Here is a 21,233-nt window from a genome sequence, read left to right as displayed (position 1 = left end):
TCCTTAACTAAATAACATACAGTCCTGTGCAAAAGTCAGAGACCACCCTTCATTCCAGTCACGACAGTCATTAAGTTCACTTTTCAGCATTCAGGAAAAAAACTTCAGGAGATTTGCTTTCAGTTTCTCAAAGAAATTTGCAGGGACATTTTTCCACACCTCAGTCTCAGGATGTCCAGTTTCTGTGTTTTAGTGCCAATTTTCTTCTTTTTTGTTGATTTTCTTTTCTCAATAACAGCTACACATCCTTTCAGACCCACAGTGCTGAGTTGTCTTCACACCATGGATGGATGGACAGAAGCATTTTTTCAGATCTGAAGAAGGAGTGGAGCTTGATGACAACCAGTTTTGGAAACTCCTGATTTTTCACTTATTGTCCATTGTATCTACCCTTCCTCAAGCAAGTGGATTATCTTATATCTAATCTCCTGAGAAATACATCCTGAAAGTTCATTTCAGCCCCTTTAACTGGAAATTAAATAAATGAAGGGGGGGTCTCTGACTTCTGCACAGTATCACATATATATGTTTCATAGTAGTTACTGAGTAATTCCTAGATCGTAACATTAATAACCTAATAATAAGCCCAGGCGTCAGAGGGTTTTCCATAGTCTAGCTCATATTTCACAGGCAGCACACTCTGAAATATTAAGGTCATCATGAATACTTAATCCCTGGCAAAGACATCTGAGAACCGAGAAGAAGCTTCAGATTCTGTTTCAAGAGGAATTCATAACATTAAGCTGAACCACCAATAAAAAAAACAAAACAACCTGCTAAAGTCCACATTAGCAAAACTGAAGAGATTGTTTTGCACATCTCTTTTAGATATTCAGAATGCAATGAGCTATTCAGCACAAATCCACAGGGTCAGGTGTCAACATTAGGTGACCATGACAAATAAACACAGTGAAATTAACCAAGGCAGTGCAGTACAAAACTGAAATATAATACAATAAGTAGCCTACAAATCAGGGCGACACTAGGTTTAAAGATCATCAACAAATACAGCTAGGGATGCATGATGATATCTGAATCATATCAGTATTGGCAGATATTTGCTTAAAAATATCTTTTAAACCAATATTTAATGGGGTATTTACTGTATTGTTCAAACAGTGCCGGCTCTTTCTAATAGGCAACATAAACAGCTGCTTAGGGTCCTGTGACCAAAAGGGGGCCCTCTAACAACTTCTGTTTTATTACAGTACCATTATGTTGTCTAAGATGCACGAGTGAGGGGTAACAAGCAACTGGCGAATCATGTCTTAAAAAGAACGTACGCATCCAGAGCCAAAAAACTGAAAAGTAAAAGAGAAGCTGTTAAAGATTAACGTGTTTTTTTTTGTTCTTGTGGTGTTAACATTATGACATTTGTTTTGTTTATAGTTATAGTGGAAGTAGTGGATCTGAGGTCTGTCTAACAAAGCAGGTTCAACTTGCAGCTTCCCAAAACCTAACACAGCCGCGATTATCTGCAGTTTAAATCGTAACTTTTTAGAACCCCAAACAAGCATCCAATCATCAGCAATACAATAATATACTTAAATACAGAATAAAAATATAGCATTAATATAACATATATGTACAATATAATGTACAATATAATCAGCCAGTTATACATTTATAGAATTTAGGCAGATCGTGGTAGTCATTATCACTGGTTAAACTCTTACTGTCAGAATTTTATGGAACATTAACCAGCAAAATCCTGCTAAAGGCCTCCAAGGCCAGAGCTGGCCCTGACTCCAGAAGAGCGGATGAGCAACATTCAGATGATGCTGAGTTAAGGCCTTTTTACAGCAGCTACAAAATGATGCGATTTTTATGTGGTTGAAACACCAAAACACGTTCTGTTGTCATTCACTGTCACTCCCCAGCTATTCAGCTACAATTGTATGCAAAAGTTTTGCCACCCTGATCAAATCACGTTTAGTTGATTTTCTAAGTGAAAATAAGACTCTATTCTCTATTTAGAACAGACGCCATTTTAATGCACAATCACTGTTTATTTACTGAGTTTAACATATTAGGGGAAAAATAAAATGTAAAAAGAGGCCTATGGAAAAATTCTGCCACATTTTATAAGTTATGAGTTTATATGTTAAACTCTGCAAATAAGTATAAAGCAGGGAAAAGAAAGAAAGAAAGAAAGAAAAAGAAAGAAAGAAAGAAAGAAAGAAAAAGAAAGGAGAACGTGAGAAAGCAAGAAAAAAAGGAAGAAAGAATGAAAGAAACAAGAAAGAAAGAAAGAAAGAAAGAAACAAAGAAGGTGTTTGGGGCTATACAAAACCTGTAATTTGCTCACGGTGCCCAAACCTTTTACACAACTACCATATATTTTCCTTAACCTCAGCATTTTTACTCTCAGTGTGTTGCTTTTGTGATCTGCCACAGCCATTATGAGCATTATAATCAAAATCAAGTTGGTGCTGATTAGTTTTATGCCACGTTGCAGTCCATCAATTTCGGCCTCGATGTGAAAGGCACGTTCGTTTTCAAAATATCTGCATTTTGCTCATTTTCCTGCATTTGTTACCCTCTACAATGGTGTGTTGCATTTCCCTGTAATACCAATCCAGGTAGATCTACTCCGAGCCTTTACAGCTTATAAATGTTCAGCATCAGCACCTGGAATAAATCCCATATCGGTGCATCCTTACATACACTACAATAAATATATAGAACAAGAGCGTATAATACAGTGAAAATTAGATGTAAACTGTAACAACAGTGTAGCACAGTGCAAGTGACAGGCAGTCCGTTATAATATATTATTCCAGCAATCTAATGAAGTGGGGACTGTGGACAAACCTGCAAAAGTAGCTGTCATGTTATAAAGTGGCTAGTGTGGTAGGGGGTCTGTAAATGTGCACCTTCTTCATTAAAGATGGAAATAAGGTCAGTTATCAGACGAGAGCGAGAAGACAGAGCACAGCCTGTGACACCAGAATTAGCCTTATGGAAACAGTGCGTTTAACTCAGCGCGCAGCCACATGCATAGAATCTTAATCATCTGGCAAAACATGAACTGAACAGAAAAGATAAGAAAAGAAGACAAAATGTGTTCCTCCTTTCTGCAGCCTTACCTTCCCCTGTGGTCATATCCAGTGTGCTGAAGTGTAGAGCAGGACAGTTAGCGTATGTTTGTAGCACAGTAATTAGCGTGTGCAAAGTGGAAGTGTCGCTCCTTCACTCTGCATTGCTCCTTCTCTCTCTCTCTCTCACTCTCACTCTCTCCTCCCCTCCCTCTGATCTTGTGACTGCGTACACAAAGTGCTAGCGCTCTCCAAAAAAAGGCTGCAGCAGCTCCCTCTAGCCTACTCAACGATTTCACCTCAATTCCATTCCCTCACTCCTGACTCTCTCTCTCTCTCTCTCTCTCTCTCCCTCTGTGTTTCTGTCTCTCATTTGCCCTTAATCCTTCTATTTGACCTACACCACAGAGGAGTCTTTTGTGGACAATTGGTATTCTAGTGAAGTCTGCGTGCTGGCGAGGTCTTTGATGTGTGCAGTGGACTCTCACTTAGCCTTTGTGTCCTGTTTACCTCTAATATCCTACATTTTTTCTTGTATTTTTGTTGCCCTCATGTTCTTGTGGTCTTATGTATCAAGAACAGTGTCAATTCTTTTCCCCATGGCCATTTCCCAACCCAACTTTATCATTTAGAAGTGTTTTTGTTACTGGACAATATTATAGGAAACGCTGTTTTTTAAGTATATGAGTTGCACTATGTAAGTTATGGGAATTTGGAGACCCCTCTGGTGGAAATATGCAATTGCGAGCAACGTGTGAAAGAACATTTTGAAACATTGATTGTGCTTTGAGCCGGATGAATCTGATGATTGTGAGCACGTTGAAAGCATATTTAAAGAGAACTTATTCAAAACTTGGTAAAATATGTATTTTCCGAGTCTGTTAGCAAATTAGCTTCTACCGTCATCGTATTTTCATCAGTATAATGCTATGTTTGCATTTCAGACTTAAACATGGCAGACCTTCTTGTGCCTGTGCATGTGAGATTAATATGTAAAGATGTAAGACGTGGTCAAAAAAACTGACTCTTGACTTCTTTCGATTTTAACAAAAAAACCTTTTTAAAGTTTCAGTCTCTCGATATGTCTATATATAGAAACTTAGTCCATATATGGAAACTAAGCTGCAAAAAACATCCTGTTTTGAATTCATTAAGCAGGCTTGTTATTATTCTATATTTAAAAATTTGCAACGCTACTCCTCCTACACCTTTCAAGCTAGAACCACAAAATTTTGCAGCTTCGTCGAGCCAATACCCAAATAGTTGCTTGGTTAGCGTCTACTCTGTAGCCAAATTTTTTTACACACTTTAGCAGCCACTTGGGATACCACAGCAACAGTCTAGCACCACCTTACCATCCACCTGGAATATGTCAGCAATGACTTAGCAACACATTACCAACCACCTGGGATAGCACAGCAATGGCTTAGCAACACCTTAGTAACCACCTGGGATAGCGCAGCAATGGCTTAGCAACACCTTAAAAGCCACCTGGGATACCACAGCAATGGCTTAGCAACAACTTAGTAACCACCTGGGATAGCACAGCAATGGCTTAACACCTTAATAACCACCTAGGATACCACAGCAATGGCTTAGCAACACCTTAGTAACCACCTGGGATAGCACAGCAATGGCTTAACACCTTAACAACCAACTGGGATACCATACTAACAGTGTTCTGCAACTGCTTTAACTTTTGAAGCATTATTAGCTGCTGGTGTTTTGGCCAGGACTGCTTTTCGAATGAGACAAAATGTACGGTAGACAGAACAGAGATCATTTACGTGTCCCAGTCTTAAATGTATAATAACATATACAGCCTGTTTAATTCTAAGGTTCAAACCGAAGTTGGAAAATTATCATGTAAATATTAATTATGTTTTTAGTGCATAAAACCACACAGATTTTATAAGTGGATCCCAGTACAAAAACAGGCTGTTATTGCAGCAGACTTTCCACACCCTCAAATGTAGCATGGCAGGGTCTAAATTCTTGAGAAACGTATGACATTAGGTCAAAAAAATGAAGTTAACTGATACTTCCTCAAAGAAAGTTACCAAGCTGAGAAGCTCAAGTTGTACAATTTGCACTTCCTTATAAGTCAGATCTGTTTACAGAAGGAAAGTGAATTAAATGTCTAATCTTTCTCCTTCAGCTTCTTATGAAAGTGCAAACCCCAGTGCAGCAGTAATTAGGCTTCTGAAGTTATTGACCAGAGGCAAGTAAAGTGATAAAGAAGCTACAGAGAATGAAAGATAAGAGAAAGACAAAGGCAGCATTAATCACACAAAGCTCAAAGCAGCTGTCTAGTGGAACACACTGCTGACTGTACCAGTCCTCCCAGCTGCTTAATATATGAGAACAGAGCTGAGAAAGCACACAGGCCGTGAATGTCATTCACTCTGACCTGGAACAAAGCTGGTCCTGACTAGAGCTGCACAATATATTGTTTATTAAATGACACAATTCCTCCTATGGTTTTCTTATATTTTTCCCCTAAGATACACTTTTATACTCATTTATGTCATAATTTGTTATTACGTTAACATTTTCCGACCTTTCTTCAATCCTTAGAATTAAACAGGCTGTTTTTTGTTACTGTGCCTTTAAGACTGATATATGTAAATGATCTCTGTACCAATTTGCTGTCCTGTATTATGCCTTGTTATAATTTCAGTGTTATTTGTTATATATGCATTGGTTTCATGACATCACAAGAAGCAATTCATTCCAAACAGGTGGTTTCTGCAGCCTATTTTACATATAGGGACTTCATAGACAGAGGGGTGAGTGGGATGTGAGTGGTCTCTGACTTTTGCACAGTACAGTTTGCCAGAAAAACAAGGACAAATTCAGTACAGATCTTAACAGGACTCCTTGGGGATCTTTTGCCTCTGCTAAGAGTGATTTATTAAGCAGCCATTTAAAAAGCAACAAACAGAACATAACCAGCAAGCAACAGACAATCAATCTGGAATTCTGCAGAGAAACAGATCTGAGACCATATGTGGATCACATTTCTCAGAGTAAGCACTGATAACTTTGGCCATTCTTTTCCAGCCGAATGTGATTACGTGGAGATGAGCTGATGGTCCTAGTTAAAGGAAAACTCCAACATTTTTCTATATCTATCAGTCACGTCTGTATTGTACAGTCGATTACCACAGAATGTAATTTCATTGAGTTTCTTTGTATTTAGAAATAAACAGAAAACCTCAGCTGACTCAACATATGAATAATAGAAGCCATCAGCATCTGTGGCAGCTGACCACACAATACAGAAGCAGCAGACGGAGATTCAACTGAAATATACCGGAGTATTTCTTTAAGCTCTGTTAGGCTGACACGCCCAGACAAGTGTACTCACTCACCTGCGGACAGGATCATGTTCCCTGATCTTTGGACTTCGTCAAATTTGCTAAAAATTACATTCAACCTGAAAGAAAAAAAACAGAAAAGAACAACCTTTCAGCCCTCCCAGTCACACCTAGCATGTGAAAACACTGATCTTCAGTTTGTAAAAGTGAGAACTTGAGTCACATGCAAAAACACAAAAAGGGGAACTTAACTCAGAGGGGCATTTGCAACATAGCTTTGACGCCACATTCAGAAATAACGTTGTCTACAATGCACCTGCGGCTGTTTCAGCTGCAATATCTAAGCACAGTCACACTGAATGAAAGGGTCCAAATGTGTGCTGTACCGTGATTGTGGCAATCCCTTTTTCCCGAGATCCATTCGCACCCTCTCCCCGACATGCCTGTAAATCTCCACAAGGCAGTTCATGGCACCATCTCGAACCTACAGTGGATAAAGAAAATGTATGTGATTTTGCTATTGTACACTGTGATTCGATTTACTGCAAAAATGTTAAATTATAAGGTAACTGATTACACTGATTTTATTAAGTTAATTCAACTTGAGGCTCAAACATCTTAGATTAGCCAAAAGTTCCACTAACTAATATTTCTAAGTAAACAATATATAATTTTGTGTTTTACTCAGTTGTTCCACTAGTTAGGACTCACACAGTCCCACCAGGCATTCCCTCTCAGGCTTCCAGATATGCACAGCTGTGAGATCACTGAAGTTCAAACTCACAAACTCCCGAAGTGTTAGATTATTGCACCATGTTACTACATTAGTGTTTAAAGTTTAAAACAACACATTTGTAAAGTGCTTTAAACATTTAAGAACACTAATCAGAGTAATTTTAGAAGCTTGCAAGTGAGAAGTTACTTAACCACTTGGCTAAACATCCAAGTGCAAAACATGTGCACAGCATAAAAACTTCTACACCCTGAACTACAGGCCTGTAAAAACACATCAGGCATTAAGAATGACAGCTTCCCATTTAAGCCCACTCTGTGAATAACTGCTAATATTTTAAAAAAATACACAGCTGTGAGATCACTGGGGTTTAAACTCACAAACTCCTGACGTGTTAGATCATTGCACCATGTTACTACATTAGTATTTAAAGTTAAAAACAGCACATTTGTAAAGTGCTTTAAACATTTAGGACACTAATCTGAGTAATTTTAGAAGCTTGCAAGTGGTGCTTTTGACTAAGCAGTCAGTCCGGCCAGGAGGTTGTGAGTTTGAAGCCCACTGATGCCACAGCCATCCATTACTGGGAGCCTAAGAAGAGAAAATGCCTGGTGGGACTGTCTGATGGAAAAAGTTCCAGATAGCTGGGTACCTGAGTAAAGAAACTTACTTTCTATATTGTTTAACTACTTGAGATGCAGAACATAAAAATGTTATGAGAACTTCTCCTAGGAGGAGTTCGAAGTAGGGTTGCAACTAATGACTTTCATATTCGATTAGTTGGTCCATTATGATTTCAATTAGCTGAATCTGACATTAATGTTTTATTAAACAAATTAAAAATACATAGATTACTCTCCCTAATAAAAAACAATAAAATACTGGCCCTATCTTCTTATTCATATTTTCTAAAAAGGGTTTTTATCAAGTGCACAGCAACAGAAAGGTGTTTTTGAAAGGTGTACAAATAGCCCTGATAACCGTGTATTAGATCTGTATGATGAATCATATTTTCAATTATTCAACGCGAAAAACACAATGTTAGAGCAGCGATGACACAACAGATCAAACTACATTAGATATTATTACAACACCACCACAAACTGTTAGAATCCTAATGAGTGCTCCTCTGCGCTGGAACTGAACTCTGCTCTCCTGCGTGGGAGAGAAGTTACTGGCTAATTTTATTAATTTGGCTAATCATCCAACCACAAAGTATGTGCACAGCTACAAGCCCTATAAATCCACCCTGTGAATAACAACTAATATAAAAAAAATAGAAAAACGATCATTTTTTTATATTGTTTCAAGAAACAGCCTAAACTGTCCAGGCTGTCGTAATCATGTGACTTCTGACTTCAATCTGGATTAAAATTCATACATCTTGAGGAACACTGTTGAACAGTGTCCCTCAGTGTTTCTTTAATAATCTCTGTATTTTGTGAATAGTATCAAGATTTCTCTTCTTTGTATCACACCATTCTGAAAAATGCTTCTTTGCTAGACCAGCTTTAAAACAACTTTCCCATATATTCAGGATGCTTCTTCCACAGTAACACGATTATCTGAAAACACTGAAGCAGACTACATGTGTGTTTATTGGATGAGATTTCCAGTATTTTTTAAGAAATACAATATTTTTAAACATATTTTACATTCAAAACGCAAGTGGGCTTATACGGCACATACAAAGGGTTGTTCAATCACCACAGTTTTGTATGTATCCCTGCTGAAACACACCTCGTTCAACTCATCAGTTAACTGGTAGATTTAGTGGGTGTGTCTGAGCATGGAAATCACCAAACAGTCTGCTTGACCAGAGAGAATACTCCTCTTGTAGATATTTTTTTACATGCAGTACCTTTAACAACCACTAGGTGGCTCCCAAGACCACGATTTGAAAAATCTTACTTCCGCAAACACTCAAAAAACCCGAACTAAAAAGCACATGCTAAAGTGGGGGTGTGCTCACCTGACTTGTGGGGTCTCCTAGTAGATTACATATGTGGGGTACAATCTTGCTTAAAGTTAAACCTTGAGCTCCATATCTGAAGAAATGAGCAAAGAGGAAAAACAAGAATAAGCAAAATCCTTTTAAAGCAGTTTAATTAAGACGATATAATGGAGACTGGTCAGTACATACATGTTTAATGTGGAAATAAGGCAAAAACAAACAGCTTCTCTGGTCCTGTTGTTCTTGTGTTTGAAACCTCCTAACATTCGGTCCCATACGTACTGCAAAAAAGGTGCAAAGTGAAAGTTTTAAAGCATGATACAGCTCCAATGGATTCCTGCACTACACTGCACACAGTTCAGTGCTGATGAGTCAAAATTGTTCTAACCCTTCAAATTCAACTCATAAACAAATTATGCAGTCCTTCATGAGGTCAGTGTCAGAGACTGACTGACCTGCACAATTTGATTTACAAGAACATGAGTGCATACCTGTGGATTGGCAGCTTGGTCCATTATTTTTAGCAGCAGAGTCTGGGCTTGGTCTCGTACTTGGTCTTTGGCATCACCTAAACGGTCTGTTAAACTAGGCAGGACTGGAGACAAAGAGAGAAAAAGGTCACTTATTCTCCTCCCGTGAACTGCTGCATATAAGCCATCAGCCTGAGAGAAGGTGTGAATGGCTGGTCCTTTATCTCTCAACAGTTGACTACCACACTATTCAGCCAAGAGATTCTATAAACAATGAACGCTAGTCCTTTATCTGCAAAACTGCCCAAAAATATAGTTTAAAACAATCAAAATGATTTTACCTGTTCCAATTTGTGTCTTAAAGCGAGTCTGTAACCTTGTTACTAAAGCTGACACAATGTCCATTCCCAAAAGGGCCACCTGAAAAAGAAAGACATGAAAATAAATAAATAAATAAATACATACATACTTACATACATACACATTATTCAAGTTAAGTGAATAAATTAGGTAAATAAGTAAACAAGTAAGTGAATAATGTAACAAACGTAGTTGTTGCCACAAAAATCCCAAAAATAAATAAAATAATTAATTATATAAATAAAATAAAACAGCCAAAAGTTAAGTTTCCACAACATATGCAAGAAGTAAACACTATTTTTCCACATTTTACTCAATAAACAGGCCAAGAAAGGCTGCTGGACAGTTCAACAACAACATGCAAATTAGGTACAGCAAAGCATCATGGGTAATGCCCAAACTCTGAACTTATTCTCTTTTATTTTAATACTCGTTTGTGGAATTTTAAAAGTAACACCTGAAAACTGTTATTTGTACCATTTAACATGCACTGTATAAAGAAAGATTGAGCAACATGTAAGGTCATTAGTCACCATGATGTATTTTCTAATAGGATTTTATAAGGCGCCCATCCCGACGCGCCCAACCTCAACCTTCCTTGTCTGGGGGTGGATTGGGGTGGTCAATGAACGAATAGTGAGAGCATCCCTGCTGACACCTTACCAACACATCAAGCATCACCTGAGCGTTTCTGTTCAGGCTACGGTGCAATTTTTGGAACCTCCGCCTCGCTTGTAAAAGAAAGAATAATAATATATTTGGAGTAACAGCTCCCTCTAGCGGTACATTCGATTATTGCGCTGACTAAATACCACATTTGGAGGGCACAGTCACAGATCGTCTCACTGGAAGTGAGTCTGCAGTTTGTGCATTGGCTGAACTTACCATGTTAAGTTTTTTTACAAAGCTGGTGGTACATTGTCAATATGATTTTGACACTGATTAGTATGAACAAAGCAGGGGCAGACAGGCACTGGCCACTCAAGCAAGTTGATCTTGTGGCCAGAATAATAGAAACACATTTGTTGTACACTGTATTCACAATGAGCAAAGAATGCTTTAGTTCTAAAACTTCTCAGATGTGTTAAGTTTTGAAAACTGGATTTTTTAAAATTAATAAGACTTAATTAACTTAATTAATAACATTAGATAGTATCCCCTGCTGATCTGGTCCATCCTGTTGTCATCCTGTCTAGGTTACTTCATTGGGTACTGTTAAGCTATTTCAGCGATAGCCTCTTGGTAACACCAGCTTGTTTAACACTGTTTTTATGAAGACCTTTTACACAGAGTGATACTAGCCAACTTCAACCAATACATAATGATGCCAAATGGAGGAACAGCCACAGTCACCACACTGGCATGTTAGCCATTGCAGTGATTACAGTTAACAGCGACAAAATCAGTCTTCCATGACAGAAATCAGTATTCCATGTCCGACCAAACACGTCTGTTAAAAGCAAGAAATAATAATCTCCAGTGGCCTAAGTGTGAAATGTTGTGGCCAGGGGCAAAAGGCAGTGTCGACCCCTCCACACAAGCAGTCTTGATCATAGGCCAGCAGTTCTGTTGAGCTTCCTTTTCCTCCTATGATTGAATGTAGCATTAGCCTGGCTAGCCTGAACTACAGGCCTCATCGCTCACATGGCTGAAAGAGCTGCATCTGTACACCATAAACATTTACAATGCAACACATGCTGCACAGAATGAGCTTGCAACCACGCTTGGACCCTCCTAGCACTTTCGGGCTGCCATAACACTCTGTAAAGTATGTAAAGCAGGGGTGCACAACTCCAGTCCTGGAGGGCCAGTGTCCAGCACCGTTTGGAGGTTTCCCTACTTAAACGCACCCACTAAACCTGCCAATTAACAGATAAATGCAATCAGGTGTGTCTTAGTATGTAAGTCACCAAAGTGTGCTGGACACCAGCCCTCTAGGACCGGAGTTGTACACCCCTGATCTAAAGTATAAAATCTTACATTGTAAAGAGATTTTTACCCTGAATGTACGTATCCTGTACACACACACACACACACACACACATATTATATATATATATATATATATATATATATATATATGTGTGTGTGTGTGTGTGTGTGTCTGTTTGTCTTCTTGCTAAAACACGTCCGTTTGGGGATTAATAAAGTGTTATCTTAGGTTCACTTCCTTAGTTTGAGCTTTGAGGCTAACGTAGCTAACAAGGACTGAAAGCTTATACCTCATCGATTAGCTATCTTTAGCCTAAATCATCACACATTTGCTTCAACCTGTATTGAACTGTTAAGTCATCTCAATTATTTTTGCCCTAAAATGGTCAAAAGTACAGGCTTCAAGCTCGCTCCTGCTAGTGTTTTTAGCAATGTACTTTCATTCATTTATATAGATAATAGTATGTCATACAGTGTAAAACCGCATAAGTTTGTCTATCTGAGAGTATTTACCAACTCAGCATGGTTTGAGGTAAGTGTGTGATGATTTAGGCATTTAAGTTTGCACAATGCTAAAGCATGAGTACACTTGTTAGCTACATTAGCCTTGTAGCTCCAGCACAAGATGCAAACCTCAGACATCAAACATGTCTTGGCTAACTGATTATATTTAGGCCAAAAGGAAAGTCATGTAAATTTGGTGTTCAGTCAAACTATAGCTGTAGCTGCTGCTTGTACTCTTCACAACAACTGATATTTACCCATATTCACATGTTAACAATTAGCATGTGGCTAATCCACCACACCCCCTCCTCCAGTGCCAGTATGTGTGTTGGTTGATGGGTGGGGGTGTGTGTGTGGTAAAATAAGCTGGGGCAGAGCTGCAGCGGGACTCCTGTCCTCATTACAGCATGTGGGGTGATTACTCTCGTTGGAGGCGGCTGGGTTTCCAGGCCAGCTGTGGAAGAAGAGCTCTGATTGGCGGGTTCAGCTCAGGCGTTTTGAGACAGGTTCTACGAAATGAGGACTGAATGCCTCAAAAGGGAGGTGACTGCAACTGATACCTTCACTTTACAGTGTGATTCAGCCTCGACGGCCTAACATGGGGCTTTTTATCATCAGGTTCAATCTGCAAATCAGCAAAATACATTACCATTCAGAAGTTTACAATATTTTCAGTAACATAAAACCATGTTGGTTGCAGAATACATGCCCAAGGCCCTGTAGAAACCAGCTCACCCAACGTTTCTTCAGAAATGAAAGGTATTAATAGGGAGTCTGTTGCTCTTTTGCTGCAGTAACAGCCTCTTCTTTTCTGGAAATGCTTTGGACTACATGTTGGAAGGTTGCTGTGAGGATCTGATTGCTGCCTGTAAGAGCATTACTGAGGTCAGATACAGATGTTGGGTGATTAGATCTGGATCACTACAGCATTGAGCTCCATCACTCCAGAAAATACAGTTTCTCTTCACAGCCCAATGCTGGGGGGCTTTATATCCCTCTAGCCTACACTTGGCACTGGGTGTGGTGATCTCAGGCTCATGTATGGCTGCCCCTCAGCATGCTATTCTATTGGCAAAGCTTTCTATGGAGATTATATAAGTGATCTTGTTGTTCACAAAATGCTATCTAAAATTTCTTTTGGTCTAGTTCAGGGGTCGGCAACCCAAATATTAAGAAGAGCCATTTTATCCCGTTTCAACAAAAATCAAAACACCAAGGGAACCACGGCATTTAATGCTCATTTTACTGAAGTACGATTTTGGCTGTAAATATGTCTCAGTATGTGCTAATGTATTTCTACAGGCCAAAAAATATAATATAAATGAAATTGCAGACTTACTTTTCTCTGCTTTAAGCTTTAGCTCAGCTATAGCTGCTTTTCTCGCATCTCTGACAGGAACTTTTTCCTCAAAACTAAACTAGCTTCTACTAAAATGTCACTCAACTTTCAACTTTTTATTAGGCTTAAGTCAGCTCCTCATTTGCCCGTCTCTGGTTTGAATTTTCCCGTTCCACCTTAAAACGGTGCCTGAGGCACTAGAATGTAGCTAACTGCTGCACCATTTAAGGTGTATCAGGAAAATCTGAATAAGGAGCTGGTGAACGAGGACTTCAGCAACTTTTTAGTGTTTGACCGTTTCTCTTGCAGATTAAACGTACCAGGAAAGCAGCTGGAGTGATTATAAATGCAAATAAGTCTGTCCCTTTATCTCTAAATTGTCAATGTTCATCTTAAATCTTTGTCTTTGCCATTTCATTAGCTACTAGCTAGGCAAGACTGTTGTCTGCGCTCCTATGTGACCAGCAGTCTGTGCACCAGTCTTCAGGGTTAAAGGGTGAATTAGCAGTTCTACAATAACTCCAGTGTTTAGGACCATTTACTGTTAAAACTGTGTTGAATGATCAGCAGAGCTTTATTTTACTGCAAAGGAGGATTATTTTATTTTTACATACAAATCTATTTCTGCTTTGGAACCTCAAGAGAGCAGTAAAAGAGCCGCATGTGGCTCCTGAGCAGCATGTTGCCGACCCCTGGTCTAGTTTATAATATTTTAGTCTACACTGTATATGTTATTACTATACATAAATAACAAAAAGCTATTAATATGACAAGTTATTCAAAACTTCAGAAAGGCAGTGTATCTCAGGCAAGCAGTAACATGTAAATATGAATGTTCATTTTACAAAACAGGGCATGTTTAAGGCTGTGCTGTAATTAAAAAAACTCATCCAGGCTTTTACTTGGGTTCAACCGCAGTCATTATACGGCAGGCTTTCCCCTGCAAATCCTACCATGGTACACAGAGCAGCTGCAGCCAGAGAACTAAGCACACACACACACACACACACACACACACACACACACACACACACACACACACACACACACCATACACAAGGATAGGTCCGAACAGATAAAGCATTACACAACATCTAAGTCAAACTTTGCACACTGCATACAAACCATCAGAGTTGTGAAATAAACTCAAAGTTAAAACCATAAAATAAAAAGTGTTTATAAAATTCGTCCAAATTAAGTGTACTTTTCTCCATATACAACTTTACACACAATATGGTGTATGCCCTACCTCTAAGTAAGGCTATTACTCTGCTGGAAAAAGCATGCATTCTAAGATGGTCTAAGCTGGTTTGTGCTAGTCTGGTGCTGGATTAGCTGGTCACCTTGCATGGTCATGCTGGTTGACCAGTGTACCAGCATCTAAAACACAACGCACACTGGTTTTGGTGGTGACAAGATATGCTCGTCTACAGTGCTTGTCCAACAGGGTAATCATAAATCAGCAAGCTGAATTTGGAGAAAGCAACTTTATCATAAAACACATCGCTAGCTGGTTCTGGATCTGATTAGCTAAACCACATTCGAAGCCACTGTGAAATATGTTACATACACATATATGAGTGTACATAACAACTGAATTCTGTATTAATGAACTGAGACATTAAAAAGTTTTCCTTCTTTAAACCACAGAATGCAGCATTGAGATGTAGGGCCAAGCACAAGCCTGTATATGAAGCAAACAGCCCAGAAACTTTATTAAACCCAAGAACCCAGTTTTGTTTAAACCAAAAGGTTGACAACAATACAGATATACGCCGAAGTCTGAATGTTTCATAAAAATAAGATAACACAAATATGAGATTTTTCTGCAACCTTTACGGTCCAATTTGTCTTTTTTGCTGAGTTCAATATATTGAAAAAATATAAAATATAAAATCTGTCCTAACCTTTGCACAGGCCAAATCTGATGTTTCATTTTCCCCCCAATACGTTTAATTCAACAAATAAACAGTAATTGTGCATTAAAATGTGCAGAAGTTTGTTCTCTGTAGAGCAGGCATGTCAAAACAGGGACCTTCCGGGCCAAAGTGCTGCGGAGATTTGCGTTTACCCTCATCTAATGCTCTGAATTCAGTTCATGAAGACCTTGCTAATTAGCTTATGAGCTGAATCAGGTATGTTTAATGAAGTAGTGTGCTGAAGACTGCAGTGTTTTGGCCAGTGGGGACTGGAGCCTGACACATGTTGTGTAGAGGACGTCTACTAGCATCTCATTTGACCAGGGGCGCCCAAACTTTTACATACAACTGTATGTAATGATTGTATGATCAAATACAAAAAAAGACAGGAATACACAATGAGCTACTGAAACGTCTATATCCTAAATTTCTAAGTTATATTTCCCACACATTAGCAGCTACTTAAAACGAACATAATTCCCATGACCGGGGCAGCTTTAGCTCAGTCTACCTCAGTAGCTATTAAAAGCCATCGGCGTCAACCTCATCCTTGTCTTGTACTTTTGTCTGTTTTATCATTGCCGGATGTGTGCTTTCAATTTGGTACATCACTGTTGTGCTATAGTGATGAAACAGCACTATTTTAGCTGCACTTCATTTTTTAGTAGGCCTTTTCACTGAAATGTACACAAAGCGATAAAGAGTGATTTGATTTGAAAAGCTCTGTTGTAGATTAACTTACTGAGTCAGAATTGTTCACAGTGGTGGTGATAGTAACTAGACATCTGAAGCATTTAATGCCTCTAAAAGCAACATTATAAAAAATTATATTACATAAAAAAACTGATGTGTAGAGTCACTAGTTGCTTTGGATAGTAAATAAAATGACTATATGTGCGTTGTGGACGTTGCCACCTCTGGTCCATATCACCACCACTGTAAAGAAATCTGAGTTGGCAAGTTTCTCTACAATGAACTATTTCACATCAAACCAGATGTAAAGACTTCGTTCACATCTCAACAACTGAATTATGCAGAAATCAGAGGAATTCCCCTTTAAGAGGGTAATGATTTCTATACAGCATTGAAATTGCTGTGGAAACATTTGTGGAAACCATCGTCAATGACCAAAACAAGGCATATGGGTGCATCCTGTCAGAGTCAAGTGGATGGGAAAGGGGCGGGGCTTTTGCTACATACACTCCCACATTTAAATTGGCATTTTTCAAGTTGCTTGATTAACAGATGGATGGATTGATGGATTTGTTCATGTTGGCTCCACAGCAATGCAAAACAGATAGGTAACCGACAATTACAGGCAACATTGAAAATGACGCCACAAAAAGTAATAATAAAACAATATATCAAGTATATAATTAAAGCTCTGTAGTATCAAGACATTTTTAACACATGAAATATCCAGCATCAAATCAAGTCTTTAATGAGTATGAGGTCAGTTGAACATTTCTGCTATTGGCTAATCCTGATTTCCCCCTCTCTATGTCTATGAAGCAGTACATAAAGCTGTTTTCCCACAGAAACCCTGAGGGTAGCTGGACTGTCTGAGGCAGAGAGCAGGGAAACACAAAGGACAGGGGCCAGCAGAGGGAAATCAGAGGTTAATCTTCCTCTTCCTGACCCTTAAAGAATCTCACACACTCATAAAAACAGACCTCCCCTTCTTACGGGCCTTACTGACTCCAAGCACAAAAATGCTGAAGTAATTTTCAGCCTGCAACCCAAACTGTGGCCCAACTCACTGTGTATGGATTAGGACTGAAGTATAGACAAAGCACCATATTGCAATACTATTGCTGCAACCTATAACAGCCATATGCACTGTGATATATTAGAATAAGGCTATCATGATTATTCCATTAAATGCAAGTACCAAATTAAGTTTATACGTAAAGATTTTGCACATTTGTATATATATATACAGATATATACATATCTGTGTGTATGTATATACACATATATATATATATATATACACACACACACACACATAAACATATTCAATCACTTAGTTACTGAGTTATTTGAGCACAAATGTCAAATGACATGCTGTGTTGATTTTCTAAATGACAATATGTTAACATTTCCTCTACAGAGAACACACTTCTGCACATTTTGATGCAAAATTACTGTTTAGTTGCTTAATTTTACACATTTGAAATAATAAAACATAAAATACGGCTTATGCAAAAGTTATAGTAAATTTTATATTATCTAGATTTTTCCAGTATGTTAAAAATGTCATATCTGAGTTTGTTCTTTGTAGAGGACGTTAACTTATTTTCACTCAGAAAACCAACAAAACATGTCATTTGACTGGGGGTGTTTAAACATTTGAATGCAACTGTTTTAGTCTGTATTTAATACGTTACATGTCGTATGTGTGCCGTATGTATTCTTCATATGTGCAACATACTTGGCAAAATACAGTAATTCTAAAATCATCAAAAAAAAAGATCAATTAAAATTGACCTTCTTGATTAATTGGCTTGGCTTAGTTATTATTGCGCATGACAATAACACATATTTTAATTAGCCCAAACCACGTCTCTCTTATAGTAAGAAACTGTGTGACTGACACCCCCATTTATATATATATATATATATATATATATATATATATATATATATATATAAAGTATAAAATGTGTCAACAAATAAACAGTAATTGTTTCTCTCTATAGAGCAGGCATGTCAAATGGGGGTCTTCTTTTAATAATTAAATTATTAAATAATAATAATTAATTATTTATGAAATTATTATTTCTGAAAATAAACAACTACATAATTAAATATGATCAAAAACTGTGTCATAACCTTTGAACATTTTCTATTTCATTTTTTCCAATATGCTAAATTCTGTGTAGTTTTTGCTGAATTAAGTCTTTTTAAAGGCTTCCTTGTTTATGGTTTTCCAGTAACATATTCTGGAATCTTTGAAAAGCTGTTCATAGTTTGTTTTATATTTCAATTAATTCTATTATTATTGGTTTTATTTAAAAACTCTACAACTCTATTAATGGTCAAAATAATCTGCAGATTACTTGATTACTAAGACAATCAATAGTGACAGCCCTGTATTGAAACACATTTTGTGAACCCTGGAAGATGTTGAACACTGGCCTGCACTACTGTGATCAACGTGTATTTGTGAAAAGAGTCACAGACAGTTGTCAAGAAGGTCTATGATTTGTCAGGATGCTCGCAGCACACAATCAAGAATTTTGTGATTGGTTAGAAGGCTCATTTGCATATCATACCCTCCTGCAGTACCAGTTTTGCAAGATAATATGTAATAACAATTAACAAAGACCTCCAGAAGACATAAACTTCCACAAATCAGCCCACACTGCTTTATGTCTATTTAACAACACTGCCCCACGCACGTCACTTACACCAACAGTTTTTGAAGTTTTCACAATTAGCTTTGCCCCCTACCCCGGCCTTGGACTTCCTGAGACTGTGAATAGGCTTTATTTAGCTTGTTTCATATCTCTGGGCTGAATCACTCACTCTACTGGTGCGATCAGCAGAGAAGGGTTTCATGTTTAGGACTCTACAACCCACACAAGGGCATAGACGGATATAAGCAACACTGGTTCAAAACATGGCCAAGCTCAGAATATCTCTTCAAAATACTCGTCGCCATAGATTTACCCTCATCACGAGTGAGAAAGATTCATATGTGCAGGACTATTCACTTGCAAACATAGTTAAATAATCATGCAAAAACATCACTTTGTTTGCACTGCCACTGCCAATGTCAATGCCCTCCTGCTTAAGTTTCATTTTTAAACATGCAACACTGATAGGTGGCATCAGAGGATGAAACTGGTCTTTCTTTACTGTAATTTTCACCCAAAATTATTTTTAGGCGTTTCATTTTAATTCGCAGCAATGCAATTTGCATTTTAGATATGTACACTATTCGAAGCTTGTTGAGATAAAATGTTTAGGTATATATAGAAAAGGAAGTGCGCATGATTCTGTATCTGCATGTTGCTTTTACTTTGAAGTTCAGCTTTGACAGACTTTTAAAGGACTGCTTTTTTCAAATAAAAATAATATCTTAGTGCTCACTCAAAAAGTGTGAAGAGTATAAACAACACCTTAAATCAGTATTTGTGTTTTGCGTTTTACCCTCTCATTTACTCCTCTGTGGAGAAAATGTCATTTTCTAGGCGCTGATTTTCAATTGTAATAACTACGATTAGCACTGTTTAGGTGTTGTTGTAAGGGGTGTGGTCTCTGTGTCATTAGCACAGTACAGTGAGACTGTACATGTTGCACGTTTGAAATTTATTTATGCAGAGAGGCAGATTCAGTCCCTACATGCCACCGCTAAGGTAATTCAAATTTCCATTAGCCCAGTAATAGGGACTCCAATGTTATGTGAGTGTAAAGCTAACAGTGGTTAATGTTTGCATCTCATTGCAGCTCCTTAGATTACAAATACACTAAGTAAGTTTTGGAGGGGATTTGGAGACCTCTCTGCTGGCTTGGTGAAGGACCTCAGAGTGTAAGTGAATTATTTATTACTGTCATTCATATCTTCATCATTATAACGTTGCTTTTGCATTTAAAACCTAAAAATCAAGCTGGACCTTATTTTTGAGCCTATGCATGTGACGTTAATACATAAAGATATGGGACGTGGTTAGAAAAACTCCCACAAAATCCATCCCAACACCCCTGACTTTTAAATGATTATTTCAGGCTTTACAAGGTGACTCTCAGCAGTGCATGCACACCATATTTTAGCTCATATGACTCATATAGCCATGACATTTGTAGTGTGAACGCTAAAGCACCCCAGTGCATCCCCAACAGAGTCACTACATATAAGAGGTTGTTATCTATACTTTTATTATACTATCCTAATAAACATTCTATTCACAACACCCACAACCGAGTTAGCCTGTGATCTTTTTGTTAGTTGCTTCTCATGAGATTCATTTAAATAAGAAAAACGTCATGTTTTATTCGTCAAGCTATACCTAAGCAACCATGTTCATGTCTCCTAGCCAAGGTCGAGAGACAGCACAGTGGTCATTATGCAGTAAAAGTAGGCGAAATCCATCAAGTAATGAGTCTACCTCATACCTGCCCAGCATAAACTACACAGACAGTAATAACAGATATGATATGCAGCTTAATCCTGAATCAACAGGGCAGACACTGAAAGGCCTGAAAAGAGGTTACGACCATGCTGGAGGCAATGAGAGGAAAGAAGCCAGACAAACAATAATGGAGAACAGGAAAAACAGGAGGAGGGATTACTGCTTTCATACATCACATGTTCGTTCCAAATCGCCTGTCTGAGACACTGACCCAGTATAAACACAGCCTGAATTCACACCCATTTACTTTGACTTTGCATTTAACTATAATACACATATTATAATGAACTACTAAGGTGACAATAACTGATTGGTCACATACAGACTGAAGTGGTAAATTTACACACAAAACACTGAAATAATTAAAATAACAAAAATTGTAAAATGCACTCAAATACAACATTTATCATGAGGATGATATGATCTAACATTAAAATAAAATGAAATGAAGTGATAAAAAAGAACTAATTACAAACCAACACAATCACCAAGAATGGTGGACCCCAGCCCTAAAATATTTACAGTA

At 38.0% G+C, this 21,233-nt stretch overlaps 1 protein-coding gene and 1 non-coding gene across 5 annotated transcripts in view; one reads left to right on the top strand and one right to left on the bottom strand.

Annotated features, from left to right (window-relative positions):
• Positions 1–21,233, bottom strand: part of LOC118819477 (CLIP-associating protein 1-B) — a 90,730-nt gene that overhangs the window by 59,425 nt on the left and 10,072 nt on the right. For all 4 annotated transcript variants that reach the window (XM_036587285.1, XM_036587289.1, XM_036587290.1 and 1 more), the window contains exons 3-8: positions 9,857–9,935; positions 9,537–9,640; positions 9,235–9,326; positions 9,064–9,139; positions 6,745–6,842; positions 6,413–6,477 (exon numbers count right to left, since the gene is read on the bottom strand). In XM_036587285.1, coding sequence (XP_036443178.1) covers positions 6,413–6,477; positions 6,745–6,842; positions 9,064–9,139; positions 9,235–9,326; positions 9,537–9,640; positions 9,857–9,935 — 514 coding nt within the window. The remainder of the gene's footprint in view (positions 1–6,412; positions 6,478–6,744; positions 6,843–9,063; positions 9,140–9,234; positions 9,327–9,536; positions 9,641–9,856; positions 9,936–21,233) is intronic.
• LOC118819589 lies at positions 10,467–10,597 on the top strand. Its single transcript, XR_005008192.1, has one exon. It is a non-coding gene; the product is annotated as a U4atac minor spliceosomal RNA (small nuclear RNA).

The sequence above is a fragment of the Colossoma macropomum genome, unplaced genomic scaffold, assembly GCF_904425465.1.
Source record: "Colossoma macropomum unplaced genomic scaffold, Colossoma_macropomum, whole genome shotgun sequence".
In the NCBI taxonomy this organism is placed as follows: Eukaryota; Metazoa; Chordata; class Actinopteri; order Characiformes; family Serrasalmidae; genus Colossoma; species Colossoma macropomum.
Note: the sequence above shows the minus strand (reverse complement) of the source record. Positions and strands in the feature narration are given on the sequence as shown.